The sequence below is a fragment of the Choristoneura fumiferana genome, chromosome 10 (genome assembly GCF_025370935.1).
Source record: "Choristoneura fumiferana chromosome 10, NRCan_CFum_1, whole genome shotgun sequence".
In the NCBI taxonomy this organism is placed as follows: Eukaryota; Metazoa; Arthropoda; class Insecta; order Lepidoptera; family Tortricidae; genus Choristoneura; species Choristoneura fumiferana.
This window is the reverse complement of record NC_133481.1, coordinates 4765778-4788613: the sequence shown is the minus strand read 5'-3', so window position 1 is coordinate 4788613 and position 22836 is coordinate 4765778. Positions and strand designations below refer to the sequence as shown.

General features: G+C 37.0%; 1 protein-coding gene across 1 annotated transcript; it reads right to left on the bottom strand.

Annotated features, from left to right (window-relative positions):
* Nucleotides 1–309: 309 nt before the first annotated feature.
* On the bottom strand, nt 310–20001 carry LOC141431879 (inactive pancreatic lipase-related protein 1-like). The gene is made up of 7 exons (XM_074093161.1): nt 19731–20001; nt 9104–9248; nt 7051–7276; nt 5015–5195; nt 4512–4703; nt 3319–3487; nt 310–2491 (listed from the first exon to the last, which is right to left on the bottom strand). The coding sequence occupies exons 1-7, from the start codon at nt 19786–19788 to the stop codon at nt 2389–2391; spliced, it is 1074 nt and encodes a 357-aa protein (XP_073949262.1). The 5' UTR covers nt 19789–20001; the 3' UTR covers nt 310–2388.
* Nucleotides 20002–22836: the final 2835 nt, after the last annotated feature.

Sequence of the window (22836 nt, the reverse complement as noted above, 5' to 3'; positions counted from 1 at the left end):
TCAGTTTTTAGTATTTGTTGTTATAGCGGCCACATATATACATAATCTGTGAAAATTTCAAATACCTAGCTATTACGGCTCAAGAGATAGAGACAGACGGACGGACCGACAGACAGACAGACGGCGGGTTCCATCCATTGGCACGCTTAGGGTACGGAACCCTAAAAAAGTGTTAACATACCGGCGTACAGTTGTAAATTAATGCATGCACGGTGTGTATGCGATTTCGGAATACAAGGAAAAGGTCAGGAAAAAGAAAATAAAAGATCTACAATACAAATAAAGGGCAAGTCACAAAAAAAACGACACTAGATTTAAATAAAACTTTATTACTAACGAGGATTATGGTCATCACGTGATCGTTTTTGGCAAATTTGGTAAAGAAATCACTGTTCAACCATCTTCAAAAATAAAGTGATGAAAATTCGAGATAAAGTCAGCATTATGCATGGATTACTTTACTTATGGTTAGTATGAACTAATATATTACGTTTTTCCTACTCCACGGCGACACATGCATAACGTACTGTCAGTGATATAGAGCAGGCGCAAACACTATTCACAGAATGCGGTCCCTTAATATTGCATACACAACTCCGTCCAGAACCCGCTCTAATAGGAGAGTGCAATTCCGCTTATCTACCACACGTTAATATCGTGAGTCTGCATTATGTATGAGTAGTTATACTCGTACAAGGGATGGTTTTGTTTTATGTTAAAAAATTTGGAGTAAAATTGGAAATTGGCTAAAAAGTCAGATACGTGGAATTATCCAATACTAATTACGCGGATCGGCTCTATCTCCGAAGATGTCATGATCAGTCTGAAAAATTGGATCTGTGTGACAGATGTGTGTATGAATGAGGTATGTAATGAATTGATTCAATTCACTGATCACCTTACATACTGAGTAATTGAGCTCAGCGAGAATTTTTACTGATCTATGTTTACCAGTGGGCTGACACTGACATGCTGATGATAACTTGGCCCGTGGTGATAAAAATTCTACTGTCAATTCTATTGTCAAAAGCTCTGGTCCGCATTGCATGCTGACTGTACTTGAATTTAAAATAAAATAAGACTGTTCCTTCACAGATAATCTAATGTCGGTAGTATTTATAAAGCCCTTGTCATTACAACTTTTACCCTAAATATAAATAATTTTCTAGGCTCCAAATATGCCGACGAGGATAGTACTGTACTACCTACTGATAGACTACTTAACATAAGTAATCATAAGGCAACACCATAAACCCTACTGAGAAACGGCAAATATCACAAACCTTTATAAACTAAAGTAATAAATTATCTCAGTGAATTAATTAATTGACAAGAAAACACAAAATACCTAATTATCTAATTCCATATTCTTCAAGAGAACTTAATCACTCCGGTTTCGGAACATGCTATCAGCTTATCAGTTTCTCAAAACATCTGTTGTGACAGAAATTTTTGAGAATGGATGTTTTAGAAAAGGATGATTTGGAAAACAGAAAGCATGTTCCAAAAGGAGCGATACTTTACCTGACAGAAAAATTTCTTTTCCTGCTGACAACAGCATGTGCACATATTTTTGAACACCTTCATATTTCCGATATATTACTACTCTTGGGGCTCAATCACTGAAAATATTAAAGCTTCGACTTTATTGCAATAGCTGAAAGTAATTTAAATATTATTATTAAGCTCGATAGAGTCCTGGGAGTAGTAGTAGTACAAATGAACACGTGTAAAATTTGCGTATACATAATTTACATTGAACGCTGATTTTGTTTGTGCCAAAGTGTGTAAATACGAATATATAATATAAATTATTATTTGACAGTAAAAACTTGCAGGAAAAGCCAATAGGTTAAGCCGAGTTTAGACTTGTAAGAAAAATCGTGCAAGTTGCTTTACATTGCGGCGCTCGATTGACCACAGTCATACACTTGTTGGCTTTACGGCCTCGCAATGTAATGCAACTTGCACGATTTGACCGTTTTGCCGTCTTGTCTAACGTCTGATGTTCGCGATCGCATTCACTATTTCTTTCTACCCTCATATTACACAGCATGTCAGAAAGAAGTGGTGAAAGCGATCGTCATTTCAAGTGCGTTAGACAATAAGGCAGAATAGAACCGTAGTAGTTCTAACTTATTCGATTGCCAATTTATCAAGGAGATAATTACTTGCGTTTGCTTTCAAAACTTTGCTAAGATTCAACAATGTATTATTATAGCGTTCCATCGTATTCAATTTAACTTGGCGACCGTAAGCAGACGAGTTTATTGTGTGTCTTTACACGTGTATCAGTATGCTAGAATGATCGAGAGATGGTGATACGTTTGTCTCTTTCATCCTCGGTCAGTGTGAAAGAGACGGTGCCTTTTCCAGGCCAGCACTGCATCAGCTGTAGGGTCCGACTGACCTCAGGCGTCGAGACTTCCCCGGGAAGCCGCGCGCGTAAGGTGGTTTGGCGTTAGTTGTGACGTAGTATACTCCTCTTGCTCTGTAAAGAGTGGAAGAATGTATTATTGGCCGCCGTTTCGTAGTAAAAGCCACGGTGGACCATTTTGACAAGCTTTCATTTAACTTGCAACGTTCATTCATAATAAACTGCCCTCATAAAGGCAAAAGGCGGTATCTCAAAAAACAATCACTTTTGAGTTATAAAAAAATACACGTATTAAACGAGTATTTTAACCTACTATTGTTTAGCTTAAGTCATTCTGAATCAGATGGTATGGTGTTGGTGATGTAGTAAACGTAAATAAAAAATAAGTGAGTTCGTCACTATATTCCTTGTCAAAGTCACTCTTCAATTATGTCATCCCGGTATATGGTACGAAACAGTCGCACAAACGAATTATGTAGGTACCAGAGTGGAATCTTTATGCTATTAATGGCATGTCGACATCCAATACTTTTGTCAAGGAAATCATAGTGAAATTAGTATTAAAAGGTTCCGCCCTGGTACAGTAGAGTTCATAAACTTGTGAGCAAAAATTTGATCAAAAAATCTGAACACGCCCCTACGCCGTTAACAATAGAGTCGTCTTCAGATATTTTTGATCAAATTTTTGCTCACACGTTTATGAACTCGACTGTACATGAATCAGTTTGTTTGACTGGTATCTATGGCCTTATTGTCTAACGCACAAGGAATCGATCGTTTACACCACTTCTCTCTGTCACACGGTAAAGCATGAGGATAGAAAAAGATGGTGAATGCGATCGCGAGCGCCCGTGCATTAGGCAACACGGCAAGTCTGCAATATTTTTTTTTTTCATTTAATTTTATTAATGAATTATTTTAGGTAACGTTACTTTACTAACTTGTGTGTAAGGTGTTCTCCCATCAGCACATACTCCGTGTCCTTGGGCTCGCACCAGCCGATGAGGTAGGAGAACAAGCTGGGGCACGGGCCAGCCCAGAAGCCCACGCGGGAGGTGATCGACTCGATAAAGTACGGGGTCACCTTTGTGTGGTCACAGGACAATGTTTCTGAAACAACAATTAGTAGCTACTTTAGATATAAGGAGATACGCAGAAGAACATGGGTCACCAACATAGCTAAGCGAATTAGCGCGTTGAAGTGGTAATAATGGGTAGGTAGGCCAATACGCAACTCGGTTCAATCGTTTGGAAGCTATGATCTCACTGATAGGCACACGTACATAGCGGTCAGACAAATAATATCCATGTTATTGCGTCGGGGGCTACGAAATTAAGTATTAAGTATACTGAGAAGACCCGTCCTATGTGACATAAACTAAAAATTTTAACCGAGTTTTCGAAACGTTGCTAGTAACTGCTGCCATCTAACGGTTTTAACGTGCAATGAAACTGAATTTGGGCTCCAGTAGGTTTAGGTGTAGGAAGCATTGTAGAGCGCCATCTAGTTTAGAGCCGTTGAACTTGTTATAATGCAGGACAAATCCTTTCTTCTGGTGTTTTAGTTTTTCATTAGATTGAAAGAGGGCGCCGATTTTGGACGTGTGTGTGTTTTGGTGTTGTGTACTGTCTCAGCCGTGAAACATTTGTGCAGTAAGTGTTATAATGATTTTCCATGGCAATGCAATTTTTCTTTGACATTTTCAAGAAATGATCATGATTCAGTGACAATTTCTGTGTGAAGTACGTTTGTCAATTTTTACATTTGCGTCATGTTTGTGATTGGTTAAATAACTATGATGAGCCAATCACAAGCAAGATTGTAGTGCCAAGCAAACTCTCAACACTAACGCCATCTAGCGATATTTCACCTGTCAAGAAACCCTCATTAGATAGTGATCTATTAGGAAGGTTTAATTCTAACGTATAATAATTTATAAAATAATAAATAAATAAATTATTATTCGTAGATATTAATATTTAAAACGACGCGCCCCGTTCCGCGCGAGTGTTTCTTTGGGAAAATGTGAAAGTGTGAAGTTGCCACCTTTCATTTTAGACATTCTTTATTTTCAAAGTAGCACCCTTGTGAAGCCGAAATGGCTTGCTAGTTTAATAAATTTCTGCAACTTACGAAAGATGGTATCGTGTGCGCATCCCGGTTGGCTAGAGCCCCCGTTTACATAGAAATCAGCGTGACCATTGGGCCCCCACTGGCCCAGGATCCCAGCTCCTGTGTGCATGATATCCACGAACAACGCGTCCGTGTGGTCCAGGTCTCTGGAGCGGTTGTTGCCCATGTAGAACAGGATCGTTGGGTCTAAACCTGATGAAGAGATTTGGATATGCATCAATAAAGGACTTTTAGGTAAAGGGTTTACATACTTCATCCACGCAATTCATACCTAGGTACCTACTTACAAGCCTTACCAGTTCGATGACATTGTTTCACACATAAAATCACGATTATGCGAGAGCGATCCACAGTTGGACCATTAGGGAGGACTATCATTAATTCGGAAAGGAGTAGAGCGAGATTGTGGATTTCTGGGTTTCAATCATGATTTAAATAAAGCGATTGCTCGATTTTACTTCTACTGCGCTTCAAAAGAACCCATCGTTGGTTGTTTTACTTACCTGTTATTCGTCCTAATTTGCTGCTAGGCAAGAAGTTAGCAACCAAGCCAAGGATGTGCGCACCGACGCTGTAGCCGATGGTATGCACACGCTCAGGAGGAAACGGCTTCACTGGGTGTTTCCGGAGATACTCCAGCATCTGTGCTATGCACATGCCTGCGAAGCGAGGTGCCCATTCAATCTGAAACCAGCAACGTTCTTCATGAGTTTCGCACTAAATTTAAATCACGAGAGAAGCGAATCGTTAAAAAAGTTGTCAGTTCTTTCCACATTCATAAGACTTGATAAGAAAAACTGGCCAAGCGAATAAATTTCAATTCATTTCAAGTGTCTGTGGACCCGCTCTCTTAGCCGTCTACAATATAAATAAGTTTTGATCGACTATATTGCTCGTTAACTTGTAAAGCCTGCGATAGTTTTTATTTTAAATTCGTTATGTAAGTATTTATTAATGGTAGGTATTAAGATTTATTTCAGATTTATAAGTCAACAAGTTTACTTGTAGAATGGAAAGGGCACTTGAAATGTAGGGGAGGAACATTAATTTTTTTTTCATCATTTTATTTTGCAAGTTTTTTTTCTAGTGCTAGTAGTTTCTAAGCCTAGCTATAGACAGACGGATGGACGGACATGGTGAAATTAGATATAAAGGGTCCTTGTAGGAACCCTAAAACGGAACCCTAAAAAGCTTGCAAAGTTACAAGACGTAGAAAAATCAAGATAACTGGGAAAGGAAGAACGAGGACACACTCAAATACTTATGCAATAAACGGACTGTGGAGAAGAAAAAGGAAGAGTTCTGAAAATACACAATACTTAGCCGAAGGTCAGAGGTCAGATAACTACTTACAAAAACATGCCATTTGTGCGTGTGAGTTTATGGTTTACTTCATAGATTTTGATAGCAAGATAGCAAGCAAAGTGTACTGTCGTGACCAAGAAATCGCTATTGCGTACAGCGCTTCTTAATAAGTAGGTACATGTGTGATGCTCAGATCAGGCATGTGTACTATTACCAAACGATTTCATAAGTTGCAAAAAAGCTATTGTCACATGTAATCTATATTGTCTTGTCAGCGTTAACGTGTGAAAACACACACAATGTATGCACATTCTGTACGTCGAGATATCTCTACGTTTGCGTTATATCAAATCAAAGGTTTTCAAATCGAGGGAAGCACTAAATTAATAATTTATGCGTGTTTTTACATTTTATCAAAAACAGGAAGATAAAAGCTATGTAAAGATATATAGGATCTTAGAGTAATAATATGGGTACTTATAACAATCAGACAGCAAAGCTCATATTCATCATCATCAAGCTTGTGTGGATACCAAATAAGAACGGATAGGTCATAAAAGTTTTTGGTAAAAATGTCATTGTTAATACAAGCTTATTTTTGATGACTGTACTTTTTGTTGACTGTACTTGTATTGTCACCCAAACTACATTTGCATACCAAATTTCAAGTCTATGCCATTGACCGTTTAAGAGTTCCGTCCTGTAGAGACGATCCTGGCCGGACTACCAGGATGTCACTACCAGATTATAGTATTGTCACACAATTTACATAAGTATACTAAATTTCAAGTCAATCTATCTTCTGGAAGTTGGTCGAATTTAACTTGCAAGATTTTATTACAGACAGACAGACAAAAGGACAGGTGAAACTAAATAAAAGCTTGTAAAAAGGGTCGACGGCAACGGATACGTTGAGAAGGACATCTTCATCATCACCATCTCTAAAGTATACCTAATATAATCGCAAAACTAAAACTAAATGTTGGCAATGTTATCATTATGACATGCAAAGATCTATGAAACGATTACGCCATACGAGTACGTTTTAAACCAAGATGTAATGATAGTAAAGTCAGGACTTGGGAGATTTATTTTCTTGAAGTATGATTAGTAATCATTGATTACTTTTTTTTTATAGCAAAAGCGTTTAAACAAGTTTGTCAGTCTTTGCCACCCATTTAACATGAAATATTTTTAAGGGAAATATTATATCTTCATACATTATAAATCTGACCTGGCTCAAACATGGCTCCTTGACTAAACTCCCATAATCTACAATGATGATATTATAATCTCCTTTGGTAAAGTACGCTTTCCTCATGTCGGTGCTGGGCGAGAGATTTCTGCCGCCGCCGAAACCGTGCACCACCACTTTAGTGGGATGATTTACGTTGAATTTTGACGTGGTCAGAGATCGGTTGTCCAGGGTGTTTATCAGTTCCCCTTTCTCTTGTGTTGTTCTGAAACCAAACAATAGTAATATTATTCGGTTAATTATTGAACAATTGTATGATATTTATTGATCCATTTGCGAGTTCGCTTGTTACTCTCAAGAAATTGGTCGGGCAATATTTTTGTATAAGTATTAATGCGCTATTATCAACAGTTATCTTTCACCAAACCTAGTTTTTATTTACTTCATCATGTCAGCCGAAAGACGTCCACTGCTAGACATAGGCCTCCCCCAAGGCTCTCCACTCAGACCGGTCTTGTGCTTTCCGCATCCACCGCGATCCCGCGATCTTAATCAAGCCGTCGCTCCATCTTGATCTTGTTGGAGGCTTACCGACAGCTCGTCTCCCGGGCCCGGTTTATTTACTTAATAACATTTAATTTTAGTATCTATGATTATTTATGAACCTCGAGGTCTTTATATTGTTTTTGGTTTTCTTATATACTCATTAATGTATGACTGCAAGTATGTGTTCTTAAAATACTTAAATAAATAATTTTTCGAATGAAAATTTTAAGTTCGTCTCTGGCTTATGTACGTCACATTGCTGAGCACATAGCACTCCTTTCTGAATGAGAGGATTTGGGTTACAGCTGCCACGTAGGTCAGTCAGGACTTAAAGATCTTTGCACATTTGTTGTAATAGGTTTTTATCGTGATGTTTCCCGTCACTCAAAAGCTCGTGATAAATTTCAAATGTAAATTCACATTATGAATTTTGCAAAATTCAGAAGTGCGTGGCAGTGCCTGAACCAATGATCGTCTGTTTGAGGGACCGTAGATCAGACAACTAGACTACCACTGCTTTTAAATGTTTGAATTTGAAGTTATATTCGCAGACATTGTCTATTATAAATTGCATCATCACGATTGACTGCCGATTAATAATTTTCGTCATAAATATTAATTATTAATGTAGTTTTGGATCAATCAAGGTACTTATAATGTATTACATAATAATAATTAACATAGTTTGCCTTGTCCTTCATCGGCTTAATGGAAATTTACAAACTTAGAATCATCTTTCGGTGTTGTATTGTCAAAGGTCGTGTCAAAGGTGTCTACAAGGTTCCTAGATTACCATTCGGCATTGGCATTAATATGCGTTTAAGACTAGACTTCGAAAAACATTGTACATACAAACGCATATGACCCATGTAACACGACAAATATTATCGTTTGTTTTTGTCTTACAAAGAACACCGTGTGAACATATTTACTTGAATATTTTATGCATCAAAACTATACGAGCAAAGGATTTCTTCAAATAAGCTTTCTAAATGCGAGTTGGACATACGCACTGACAGTTCCGTACACACTTAGAAACAGTTAAGGTTATTAATTAAATTGTAATTAATAATTATTAGGTAACTAACAAAATTATACCGAACACTGCTATAAAAGGGTTCCGTTTTCGCGTACTGAAGTATGTACACTACCTTAAGAATAAAATGACTCGTTATTCGCATTAAAAATGGAAATCTGAATTTTTGTAGTTTTTTCGGTGCGTTACGAGGTATTACTTTTTATCAAATTGTAGTTCTACGCATTTTGGAATAAGTACCGTGTAAGTTTCGATATCCACAGTTTTGACAAAAACACTTTCAAAAACATTGTACCTTTTGTACTTATTGATAGTCAACTAATCAGCTCAACCGACAGACGGTCAATGAAGACCCTGTATATTTTATTTCCATTTGAGATGTGGAACCCTAAACAGAAACAAAGCTGCTATGCAAATTTGTACAATTGTTTTTGCATACCTAACTCTTTACTGGCAAGGTCGATCATTGAATATTTTTCAATTAAATTCGAAAAGGAAACAAAAGGTTACCTAGTGTAGAGATAAAAATTCATGTTAGGGTGTGGACAGCGGTAGGGCGGTGGGATGCACGAAGTAGTGTTGAAGACGTCTTCCAGCGGATGTTTTTGGTCCTTGTTCTGCCTCCCTGGCCTGGCATTTCGTTGGCTCTCCGATACTGAAAAGTTAAATATATAAATTAGTAACTACTGATATCCAGCAGTGTTTGAGACATTGACATCTATGTGTAGACTGCATGTTTCTTACATCAAAACGGCGCACAAAATTTGTTCACAGTGCGGATTTGTGAACCTTTGACTATAGTTTGTTGACGTCCGTGACAGGGGTTGTGTCAAAGTAATATTGATGATTGATGCGCCGCGCGTTTTGTTCCAAACAGCCAATCTAGTGCCGTAATGTACAAAGATGTCAATGGTTTGAGATGAATAGAGATTTTTAGACCCTATTTAGGTACAATAATCCAATAAAATCGTTCCATTGCGGGGTCACAATTGAGTTACAAGATCGATCGATGACACTTGAGGTTCATGCCAGTTTAAGTTAGACTAGGTTAGTATGAGTATTATTCACCTTGTTCCCCGTATAACCATCTTACATAACCAATACTTTTGGAAGGGGCCATAATTCCTACTTCAAAGAGATTTCGGTATAATTGCTTATTGATGATGTATTGCTTATTTTTATAAGTTTTGACTATCTCAGCATAAATTCTTATACAATCTGACTTAATGTATTTATGTAATGTAATTATTATGTTGAGTGAATAAATAAACTAAACTAAACTAATATAATTGGTAACTTTTACTGTCAATTTAGGTTCCAGCAAATTAGGCACGACGACAAGCGAAGCTACAGGAGGAGTGTTAGGTTCAAGTGTGAGCTGAACGCGCGATTCAAACCCACGATCCTCTTCTTGAGAAGCCACAGGTCAAATCACTAGCATACAGAAGAGATCATAAAGTTGTGAGCGAAAATTTTATCGATATTATCTGAACACGCTTCTACGTCGTTGACAATAGAGTCGTGTTCAGATATTTTTGATCAAATTTTTGCTCACAAGTTTATGAACTCGACTGTACCACGGCTTTGCAATACAATACAATACAATGACTCTATACTGTACACCATAAATAGTAAGCGATATAGGATACATATTCTTATTTTCTTCCTCTAGGATTATCTCTCTAAATTTAAATTTAATTCATTCAAGCTAGCTAAAACGGTTTGTTTAGTTTAAAGTAGATACATTCTAACTGCATTTTTAACGGTATGTTTAGTTTAAAGTAAACAAATTCTAACTGCGTTTTTATCTTCTTGAGAAGCCACAGGTCAAATCACTAGCGTACATGGCTTTATTTTCTTCCTCTAGGTATTATCTCTCATAAATTTAATTTAATTCATTCAAGCTAGCTAAAACGGTGTGTTTAGATAAAGTTAATAAATTCTAACTGCGTTGTTATCTGGTAAACAGAGCATAAAGGAACAGGCAGTTATACGCCATGTTGAGGTTACGTGGGTAAGTTCGTTATGCATACTGAATACCTACCTTGTTAATTATCAAAGTTCATCAAAATCAAACAATTTGAAAACGTAATATATATAGAGTGCCTTTGACAAGGGAGCTTGAAGGCCGCGTTTCAATCAGAGATGTGCGAGGATTTTTTTTTTTATTCGACTGGATGGCAAACGAGCAAGTGGGTCTCCTGATGGTAAGAGATCACCACCGCCCATAAACATCTGCAACACCAGGGGTATTGCAGATGCGTTGCCAACCTAGAGGCCTAAGATATATGTGTTGCAAAGAATATTATTATGTTTTTCATTAACCAATAGAAACGCTTCATTTAAGTACCTATTTATATCCTCTGGTTCTATCCTATTACGCCACTGGTTGAAACGGATTACTTATGTATGGGCAAAAAAACTTTCCCCAAAGTATCTTAACCCAAAATCATCATCCCAGCCTATAAACGTCCCACTGCTGGGCACAGGCCTCCTCTCAGAATGAGAGGGCTTGGGCCGTAGTTCCCACGCGGGCCCGGTGCGGAATTTACCACGAGCTTTACGGTGAAGGAAACAAACCTGCGAAGCAATTCAATGGTGTGTGTGAAGTTCCCAATCCGCATATCTCAAAATATTTTACTCTAATTATCATTTAGCAAAAAATAATTTGCTAAAACAACTTATCGCAATTTTACAGTTAGTAAAGTAAGCATGGAGGATTGACAAACACACACACGCACATACTCACAAACTCCAATTTATAATATTAGTGGGATTATTATTAGATTGTTCTTCTTAAATTGAGTATTAAAAATTGTTCTGCTCAGACAATCACTTGACAAAGACAGTGTGACAAAGTCTCAAAAGGTTCATTAACTTCATTTTGTGATGGTCTTAGAGTTTTACAGTACACAATCAGTTGGCGATAGATTACACTTAGCAATGAACAATGCTCTCATGTTGTAACGAGAAAACCTTTAGAATTTCTATGACTAGAACCTCGATCCGTTTAAAATATTTACGCAACAAACTTGTTCGTAAACTGTTATAAGTACCTACACTTATGTTTAGGTAGTTTTGCCTGCGTTAGGGAAAATTATGTGCAGCTTTTATATACCTCAGTGACACGAATACCTTGCAATTTGAGCAATTTTCTGAAATTGTGGTGTTGCGGAAATTAGTCACTTCAAATATTCTCGAGTACTTATAATTATAATCACGATTTTGCAAGCTTGGTAATTATACAAAGTAGCTCATATTAAATGATATTGTAATGGTTAGTTCACGTCTCAAATCAAGTTTAGCTCGACCTGTTTCGGGCTAATTCGTAGCCCTTCATCCTAGGAGCGCGCGACTACGCACTACGCACCGCTCTGCTCGCGCGACTGCCCGACGAAACTTTTGAGTGGCAATAAAAATGACGATGAAAATGCGGGTAGTTGTGCGCCGGTGTTAGTTTCGTCACAAAACAGATAGGTATATCTGGGATATCGTACGGGAACTATGGAATTTTCCGGTTTAAAAACTACCTATATCCTTTTTCAGGGTCACGAATTACATATCTCCGTGCCAAATCTTAATCAGTACCCTTAGTGTAAGTTTTCGGTTACAAAATACGTCTCGATCGCGTTCGCGTTAAAATCTCAATTTGTATGGAAACACGAACAGCGCCTCTAGCGGAACGTTTGCGATGTTCGTGTTTCCATACAAATTGAGATTTTAACGCGAACGCGATCGAGACGTATTTTGTAATCGAAAACTTACACTTAGGGCACAGTTCAGCGGTAAGTACGTGAAAGTGAAACAACAAACATTCACATTCGCAATTATGTATAATAACTGGAAGAAGTCAGATTTGGTTAGACTTTTATGAAGAACGAATAATAATGTCGCCTATTTTGGCACATATAATCAACAAATTTTAATCTTATAAATCCTGACCAGAAATATATGACTATTCGCCATGTTGCGGAATTTAATTGGAACTAATTTCTTACACTGGCAATAATTTTGATGATTATCAGTATCACTGTGGCGGTTTCTTTGAACAATAACAAAAAATGCCCAAAACACTAGTCAACAACGTATCATTGTAAATAATGTTTATAATAAACTACTGAAAAAAAAAACGCTTGGGGAATGAAACTATTTCACTACAAAACCTTTCTAAATTAACATCAGAGCTAACAGGTAAACGTTGTAGACAAGTCAAGATGTCATTGTTCCGACTATACTGAACTATTGCCATATAAATAAGAACAATAGCGCCCTCTTGACAGTAGTCATATATTTTTGGTTTACCTTTACCTTTTTTTCATTTGGCTTTGATTAATTACAGTTTGTGAGTATACTGTTCACGTACCCTTCCCTTATACTTACTTAAAAACGAAACTTGTTTTTACATAACGCAGTGGTTTCCCACAAAACGGTATATCGACAAATATACGCTAATCCATTATTGACCAGCCCGTGGTACTATGTTAAGGTCAACGTACACTGGTTAATGAATAATGATTCACAATGCGACGCTTTCTCTTTATTGGCTTACGCACATGGATGCATCTGCATATGGTTGAGGAACTAAATGTCTTGTAATTCGTTTAACACCTGTTCAAAATGTTTCCATACTCCTAAGTTCTACTTAAATCCTACTACTAAATCATACTACTAACTCCTACTTAAATATTCTGAACACCTTTTTAAGTATGTGCCTCTACCAAATGCTATTATATTTTTAGCTCCATTCGGATTTTGTCCTTCACATTATTAAATATCGTGACTTTTCTTTGGGTATCTTCCCGTCAAACCTATTTAAACCATCAGATTTTTATCAATATTTTTTATAATTTAAACTTGAGAGGTAAATAATGATGTAGCCAAAAGTTATATAATCGGTATTTATGTAATTAATTCATGAGACCTTGTAGTTTATTACTACACTGATGTCGCAAGAGCGACCTTGTGGTCAAAACTGCCACCTTTGTGTATAATAATATAAAATTTAAAACTTAATAACAGCAGAAAATACAATACAATACAATACAAATATTCTTTATTGCACACCACAAATCAGTACAAAAAAAACATATATTACACATACATTCAGGGTAGATAATAGGCAGTCTTATCGCTTAAAAGCGATCTCTTCCAGGCAAACATTTGGGTACATAGAAATACCTACGATAACCTATTGGTACCTGTTCGTAGAGGATACTTTATCCATTAAACGATGGACGCAGACGACCTGCATCCATCAGTTTAATGGATAAAAGCATTCTATAGCAAATTTGGTATGTTAAAATCCTCTATCCTGGATTTAGGATATAAATAGTAGATTGTACAATAAGACCATAAAACGTATTTTACCCGAGACGTTGAGCCCGTAAAATTTTCACTTTGGCCGGATTTTCACTTCAATTTCAAGCATATTTTTTTTATTCGACTGGATGGCAAACGAGCAAGTGGGTCTCCTGATGGTAAGAGATCACCACCGCCCATAGACAACCTAGAGGCCTAAGATGGGATACCTCAAGTGCCAGTAATTTCACCGGCTGTGTTACACTCCACGGTGAAACACAGCAGTGCAAGCACTGCTATTTCACGGCAGGATTAGCGAGCAAGATGGTGGTAGCAATCCGGGCGGACCTTGCACAAGGTCCTACCACCTGCATGACATACATGAAATAACAACAGTTTAAGCAATATTGTTCACTTACTACGTACCTTTTATTTTTCTTTTCATGCCTTATTATTTCTCGATATATATTGAGTTATTTTATTGATATTTACTTTTATATAAACTACTTATTAATAAAAATAGAAACATTTTTGTGGCTTTTGGCACCTGAGTGCCGTTTTCTTGGACGAAGACTTTATGTACCAGAGCATAAAAAGACATTTTATGTCGCCTAGATTCAGCATAAATACGAAGTTTACGAGTACAAGAAGTGAAAAAACAAATATTGCGAGGGGGTTGACTAAAAAAAAATCCTGGCCAAATTAAGAAAAACTACAAAAAACTCTACAACACCTTGTAATAAAGCCTTTTATTATAGCTATTGCTATTGCATGACTATTGGGCGGTTGACATGACTGTGTTGAGAAACATCCACCTTAGACGAAGGGCAATTGCTTCATACTCATACCTCATATATGTACCTACTTGAAGCACATTTCGCGTGAGTTTTCTCTATGCATCACATATTGTCTGTCCCTTTTGTTGGGGGCGAGAAACAAGTGCAGTATACGTCTACACTACACATTTATTACTTAACAAACTCATACCAAACCAAAACCGTTACGTAGTTAAATGAAATACGCACTCATATTGCTTTTTATGCAAATATAGCCATTACTTATCACGCAGTGTCGCAGTTTGTTGGTAGATGAGAACGCATAATACTATTTCCTATCATAAGTGCTTTTTGGACTCTCATTTAAAACAATAGCAACTGGTAGGTACTGCGTGTAGTGGACATTTTTACAAGCTTTTACATAGTTTCACCTGTCCCGTTGTCTGTCTGTCAGCAATAAAATCTTGCAAGTTAAGTTCTACCATCTTTTAGTAGTTGAATTGACTTGAAATTTGGTATACTTATGTAAATTGCGTGACAATACAATCATCTAGCAGTGACATCCTGGTAACGGCCACGATCGTCTCCACAGGACGGAACTCTTCAACGGTTAATCGTCGACTTGAAATTTGGTATGAAAATGTAGTTTGGGTGACAACACAAGTACAGTCGACAAAAAGTACAGTCAGCAAAAAAAGCTTGTATCAAAAATGATTTTTTTACCAAAAACTTATTATTAGGCAACGCGGAGTATGAGAGAAACGTGAGGTTGGTATCAATTATTATACTTAGTTTACGGGAATTTAAGAATGGAGATCTAAATATTAATTAAAATTAAATTAAGGTAAACTAGAAATAAATAATGATCGGAACCAATAAACATACATACATACATACATATAGTAAATTAGTATTTATTTATGTTAAATACTGGTTCAACAAAATCATTTACGAATATCTGCTATAGTTGTTTGGTAGATGTGCTCGATAACATATTTTATGGGTTGATTGTTCACGTAATTATTAAGTGATTATTTAATATATCGAAGACAGGTTCTGAATACAGGTATTATTGACCGACAACATGACATACGTTAGTCAAGTGGGTATCTCACTAATATTATAAATGCGAATGTTTGTAAGTTTGTTTGTTTGTTACCACGTCATGTCGAAACCGCTGAACCGATTTAGATAAAATTCGGTTTAAAGATAGTTTGAGTCCCGGGGAAGGAAAGTTGCATTGTTTCCACCGTGTTACCACAAATCTCTGTTAGACATGCAAAATAAAGCATGTCAGTTCTTAGAAAACTGACATTTCAGGCATATCTATGATGTGATAAGTTTCCTGTGGTCAGAACGTAACTGTGGAGTATATCAATAATGGAGAACTCAACTCTATAATAGGTGAGGATTTACTAAAACAAAAAGTATAACGAGGACAGCTTAATCATGCTACGATTATGAAACCAGTATACACGACGTCTGATCTTACTGACACGGATCTAGCCTTACATAAGAGTGATCAGTCAGATGTTACCTATACTAAAAGTTCGATGCAATATGCAGAATGAAGATCCTAATTAGTCATCTTTTCAACAAAACCTTAATCCTGTTTCAAAGTCGTCATCATAACCATTATCATATTAGCCGTAGGACGTCCACTGTTGGACATAGGCCTCCCCCATAGACTTCCAGTTGCTTCGGAAGTGGCCTGCATCCACATTGAGCTCGCGGTTTTAACCAGGCCATCAGTCCATATCTTTGGTGGACGGCCCACGCTGCGCTTGGTGATCCGCGTCAAAATAAATATGCGTCTAAAATTAGGTTAAGGTAAATAAAAGTAGAGCTGTCGGTAGGTCCAACAAGATGGAGCGACGACTTGGTTTAAGATCGCGGATCGCGGTGGATGCGGAAAGCACAAGACCGGTCTGAGCGGAGAGCCTTGGGAGGCCTATGTCCAGCAGTGGATGTTTTTCGGCTGACATGATGATGATGATGAAATAAAAGTAGATAGGTACTACATTGTATAAGTTCATAAACTATGAAAGAACGAAAATGTAACTCTAGCGAAAACATAAATCACACTGAAATATGATACAAACTTGATTTAAAAAAAAGCAATGTATAAGGTAAACGTCTGAGTGCTAGTCACTGTCGGTAGACATATTTAGCATGTCGAGCTTTGAGCATTAACCTTACATTAATATTAATATAATTAATCTATGGTGAGCATAAACTGCAATTTGTTGTTGTTTATGTTCACCAAGTTACTGCCTCCTTAAATTTGTTTTTTTTTTAACCTCTTGCTCTGTCGCGGTCCTGGGCCCTTTCGTAATATTATTAACTGGTATCTACGCAAAAAAACTTTATGGAATGCAGTAAGCACTACTGCTACTTATACCTTAGAGTTAGTTATCGAAATAAGAAGTATTAATAGTATTGTCATAGCTCGTGCGTTACTTCTGATATTTAACCGACTTCAGTTTGTTTAGAACAAGAGTTAAAGAGACTAAGTATTCTGGATTTCGATTAAGTCATGGCATACAAACTTGTTGTACGGCTTTTGCAGTTAATGGTAGTCGCTGTACGTGTTTCGGATAAATTACTCCAAGTATTGCCAAATCAGAATTTTAACTAGCTAATATGTTATTTCAAGTTTACCCGCAGCGAATAGCCAAACAATGTTACATTTTTTAGAGATATTACGTTATTATGAGATTGGCAACGATTTGCGCCCGGTTATGTAAAAGGGCGATAGATAAAGTGGGAAAAGGGATTTATATAGTGAAAGCCAAATATGTTTACTACTCACACAGTTATTATTTGTTTATTAATTTACCCGTGTCTTTCTGACTAGGTACTTTAAGGTATGAAAGGGTAGTACTGAAGGTTGTATTGATTTTGCGATAAAATAAAAACAAGGTAATAGAGGTCTACCTCGGTCTACTCTAGTAGAGCTGTACCAAAGTGGTACCAAAGCTGTACAATACTAATTTGAACCTTTTGTTAACATCAGTATTCTATTTCTCTATTCTTTTTTGATTTTGTACCTTCGTCAATACAGTTGCTGTAAGTATACGAGTACATAATGAAACAGGACAACAGGCCGAATAACTTTCGAAACGCATTCATTTTGAGTTTAGGCTATAACGGATTCTTGTCTCAATTCTACAGCCTCGCTCGCGTTTTCGTTACCTAACGCCAATTTGGGACTAATAATAAAAATGCGATACTATCAAACAAGGGAAACTATGACAATTGACAATCGCAGATCTGTGGAAAATTGTCCCAAATCAGTCAGTCACGTCCGTGGCAAAAGTTACAATGTAATGTATCAAATTGTTAGGTAATGGTTATAATGCGCGAGAGTGGAGCATGCGCGCGGTTTGGTTATATAACCCGAATGTGTGCGGTCGGAAGCGGCGCAGGCGCAGTGGAAGCGCGGTTGCATCGCGCACTTAACTGTCAGTTGCGATGAGATAGCGATAGGCCGCGCGGCAAGCGATTATACTTTACATTGCGGGTGTTGCCGCTGTAAGGTATTGGCAGTGAAGGTATTGGCGGTGCAGTGGACAGAGAAGCAGCTAAGATCGCGCGTAGTTGTGAGCGGAACGCAAGTTGAATATTACAATGTTATGTGCTTTACCAGCCTTTACGGCTTCGCACGATCATTAGGTCCGGCAGTTGAATTGAAATTGCGGGATTTTACTGAATTTCCACGCGACTTCCTAGCGTGGTCTTCATTATTAATTATTACACCCGTGAAAATTTTCATGTTTCTACACTTAACGGCTGAGATTTTAGAATTTTATCCCGTAGGAATATCGGGCATAATGTAATCTCATAAAGTTACATTAGAATTAATTTTTAAAATGAAATACCTACCGAATTTAGCAAATATTTTATCCTTTTATGTACACTGAGGAAAATTCTAAATGGACTTAAAATTGGTTTAACATCCTACTGTATCTGTGTAACAACCTTTCTATGTTACAGTAATAATACAATAATCTTTGTTTGTTCAAAAAGAAAACGTTAAGGGTGAAAAAAATTAAGTAAATTACCTCCTGTGTACCTATGTACTTTTCTTGAATATGGTCACCTCTAGGTCAACCTAACTATACGAACACGTTACTAGGTACTACATACAACTGGTTATTTACTTTAGTTTGACACCTATACTTACCTACCAGTTTTTTTTGGAACCTTGCTCATTATGTTTTAGTGTATTGTTTGTTTATTTTTATGTACTTTTAGTTTAGGATAGTTGTATGCAAATATTTATAATTTCTTTGTTACTTATATCTTGTTTTCTGTATTGCTTATTAAAAGTCGAAATATTCATTTTTGTACCATAGAAAAGGAAAATTTACAGTTCATTAAGTTAAAAAAAAATTGCTCATTTGTAAATTTTTCATCGTCATGTTAATTTTTGCAAATAGCTTTGGCGTAGCGTGCCGCATCGCTTAGGTCAGTATCGTCGTATCGTGCAACGACACGCTATTTCATTCAGTTTTTGTCGGCTGTTTCTGACAACTGTGTTTAGTTTACTTAACAAAGCATACCTTCGCACTTAGTGTATGCTAATTCTTGCAGTAGTTATGTTTTGTAGTATTACAGAGGCGAACATTATATTTTACTACTGTTTACACACAACCAGTAGGGTTATTTTGCAATATTACTACATATAAAATACACGCCAATGTTTATTTTGCGTTGTATTTATATATTTATGAATATTCTACGATTAATTCCGTAATGTACATAAAACAAATGAAATCAATAGAAAGAATGGGTAAACAATACATTTTAAGAGTAAAGCAGACAAAAATATTTCGTGTTTACAATTTTATTGTTATAGGTAGGTACCTAGTTAAATTCTTGAAAGCTTGAAATTGGAATTTCGACTATAAATTAAGTCTGCCTCTATATAAATTTTTACAACCATAAGTTCGAGCCAACGAAATCATAAATTAAATGTAGGTATTCACTTATTTATTTCATTCATTGATTAAATCTGGTGCCCATAGATATTAAATTCATAATATTACACATGGACTCACCGAAAAACTGTGAAATAGTTACTCCAATTAATAACACCCACTGACTACACATCACCATTTTCAAAACTATATTTAAACTATAAATATATCAGAAACGAGCGTTATTTTATCGTATTTAACATCACAAATATCACTTATAACTTATTATTTTCTATTAATGAATATATTAGTATGTAGTATATGTTTCCCGCGTTTTCATCGCAACGAGTATTTTTCTGTTCGCTCGTGACGTGTGGCGCGCGTGTTTTCCGTGCGGATACTGGCAGGCAGACGGCGAAAGTGCTGGCTGAATAAATGCTGACCCTCGCCAGCTGGCTTCCTCTTACATTACGATTAAAAACAGGGATTTGGTGAACCCTATAAATAGTGCGATGACGCGCAAGGATATTTAGGCTATAGGTACCTAGGTAATTATGAAAGTAGTTGATAATGGCAGTGTCATTGGTTCGTAGTTAAAATCTCTTTATTTATTGATGAGAACATCAGTATTACGATACCTTTCGAAATTCTAATTCCTTACTGACGCCAATAGTCAAGTGATGACCATATCAACGAAATGCTGTTCGTTTTTTAATTTCTTGAGGCTATTTTACTGCTCTCAAATATGACCATTAGGGCATGACTATTACGTTTGTACTATTATACACTCTGTGATTAGGGCCTGTTCTACCTCTCTCTCTCTCTCTCTCTCTCTCTCTCTCTCTCTCTCTCTCTCTCTCTCTCTCTCTCTCTCTCTCTGTCTCTCTGTCTCTCTCTCTCTATTTTGTGTACCGAATGGATCTTATTATTCGAACAAAATAAACAAGGACGACATCATAGAAATCTGCCTCAGCTTATCAGACAAAAATAAAACATTAAACTGCACGATTTTACATGTACCATTACATTGTTACTTACCATATTTATTACTTAAGTAGGTGTAGTACTTCAGAGGTATAAGGGTCAACTTTTTTATTCTGTCCACATTTTCAAACCAATATAACCATGTAGATACATTAATCCATGTAAGGTAAATAAAGTACGATTCGCCACAGATTTTTACTAAACGGTGACTTTTTTGGTCTTGCCATATTAATAAAATCCATACCCGGTTCTGGCCCATTACTACGAAGTGCAAAATTCGAACTTCGTGTCTTGCTGTCCCGCTGGCGCTTATATTATTTAAAACGAGAGTGAGAGGGTCGGCACGATACGAACATCGATTTTCGAATTTTGTAGTAGCCCCTTTGCTTAGTGCTTACGGCCAGTGATCATGGCAACATGAATAAAATCAGCATTTCATAAAACTGGTTCCGTTTGCAAAAATCCCTTGAGAGCGTAAAAGTTTAATTTTGTACAGTCTGTATATTTATTTGCCTTGATCCCAAATGTTGTAAATAATAAGCGTGATATAATAATAATTACTAAGGCACGATTTGTTCTTAGGTTAAGTATAATTAGTTTAAATTCTTCAAATCGTTAGTACTAAATAGACAGATATTATAATACTAAATAGACAGATACTATAATGTAGATAAGTAGACGTGACTGAGGCAAGAACGGAGTAAAATAACTCAACATTTCATAAAGAGTATGCGGAAGAGGCTGGAAGTTTTGATTTATTGCCTCATTTTTTGCGTTCCTCTAAATATGTCCGTGAGTCGTGTTACCTTCTTAAAAAAACATTGTAATTACGTATATAGGTAGGAACTAAAATAATGTACATGTAATAGTAATCGAAATGTAATAAAATGTCAACCAAAAATAACATGACAGTGTCAAATTAGAAATAAATAAAAAAAAAGGGCAAAGGCGCTAGTATTTAATAAATTTCAAGTTACTATTTACAGTTCAAATTTTAGGTTGTCACTCTTTTGCGAGTAAAGATATGTAGGTACCTCGTATTTCCTCTTTCTTTAATAGTCAGTAATCACTAATGCGTCTCTGTAAAACCTTAGAAAAACATTACACTTACTGAGCACGGGCGTCTCTCCATTGGCCAGGAAACATGGCGTAACCACAACTTATCTCTTCCGGAAAGAGAAGGCCACTATGGTCGCTTACTATGAAATTTGAGAAACCACTGATTAAGCCTTTACGAAACTGCGAGTGCGCGTAAGGTATTATTCAAGCGACACATTTTTGTTGACATGGTAGAAGATTCTGTTACAGTTTCCAGGTTATCTAGTAAAAGAACCTATAGGATGTCTACAAAATAATCGATAATGTCATCACATTCTACAGCCACTCATAAAAAAATGTGACCACATGAATCGAGGCGGTTGAAACCCTCGAACAATGACCACATAACATTCTTGCTAATAACGATAGTTAATACAAAAAAAGCCAGCGGTGGTGTAGCGGTATAGCACGCGGCACGGAATGCCGAGGACCTGGGTTCGATTCCCAGCGCTGGTCTTATTTTTCTGGTTTTTCTATGCATCTATATTTCAGTTTGTATTTTCGATATGGGTTTTACGGGATGACCGTAAAAGTAACAAAAAATTTGGAATTGAAATAAAAAATACAAAAAAAGATAAAAAAAACAATCTTAAAAAAGTCTTGTGCGCCGGTCGGGATTCAAATTATCTTGGCTATAATGCGCCAAGACGGAAAACGCGCGGGAAAGCGTAGTGTAGGGCGTCCTGTGGCACGGTGGACGGACGAAGACGAAGAGGGTCGCTAGCGGCGGATGGATGCGAGGGGCTGAAGACCGGGGTGTTGTGGCGCGGCTTGGAAGAAGTCTATGTCCAGCAGTGGGCTGCTGTAGGCTGATGATGATATGCGCCAAGTATGCTACCAACTGCACCACATCCGAACCAATCTATCCAGCCATGGTTAATTCGTAGGCTCACGGACTGATGGCGTGGTAAAAGCCGCGGGTTCACGGTGGATACAGGCCGCTTCCAACCGATGCAACAGGAGGTCTATGGGGGAGGCCTATGTCCAAAAGTGGACGTCTTACGCCTGATACAATGATGATGATACTGCTTACATTTATACCAAACTATAGCCTAAATCGGTTCAATGCTTTAGAGGTGATGAAGAAATAAACAAACAGACTTACAAACTTTCGCATTCATAATCCCGAGAGAGAGCGTGGGTTCGGACCCCAGACCAGAAAAAT

What these genes read in the sequence shown, in the direction of transcription:
- LOC141431879 (XM_074093161.1), bottom strand. Translation starts at nt 19,788, where the DNA reads ATGGTGATGTGTAGTCAGTGGGTGTTATTAATTGGAGTAACTATTTCA. An exon ending in AACTATTTCACAGTTTTTCG is followed by an intron (nt 9,249 to 19,730) that starts GTGAGTCCATGT and finishes TTAACTTTTCAG; the next exon opens with TATCGGAGAGCCAACGAAAT. An exon ending in GGAGAACACCTTACACACAA is followed by an intron (nt 2,492 to 3,318) that starts GTTAGTAAAGTA and finishes CACTCTTTACAG; the next exon opens with AGCAAGAGGAGTATACTACG.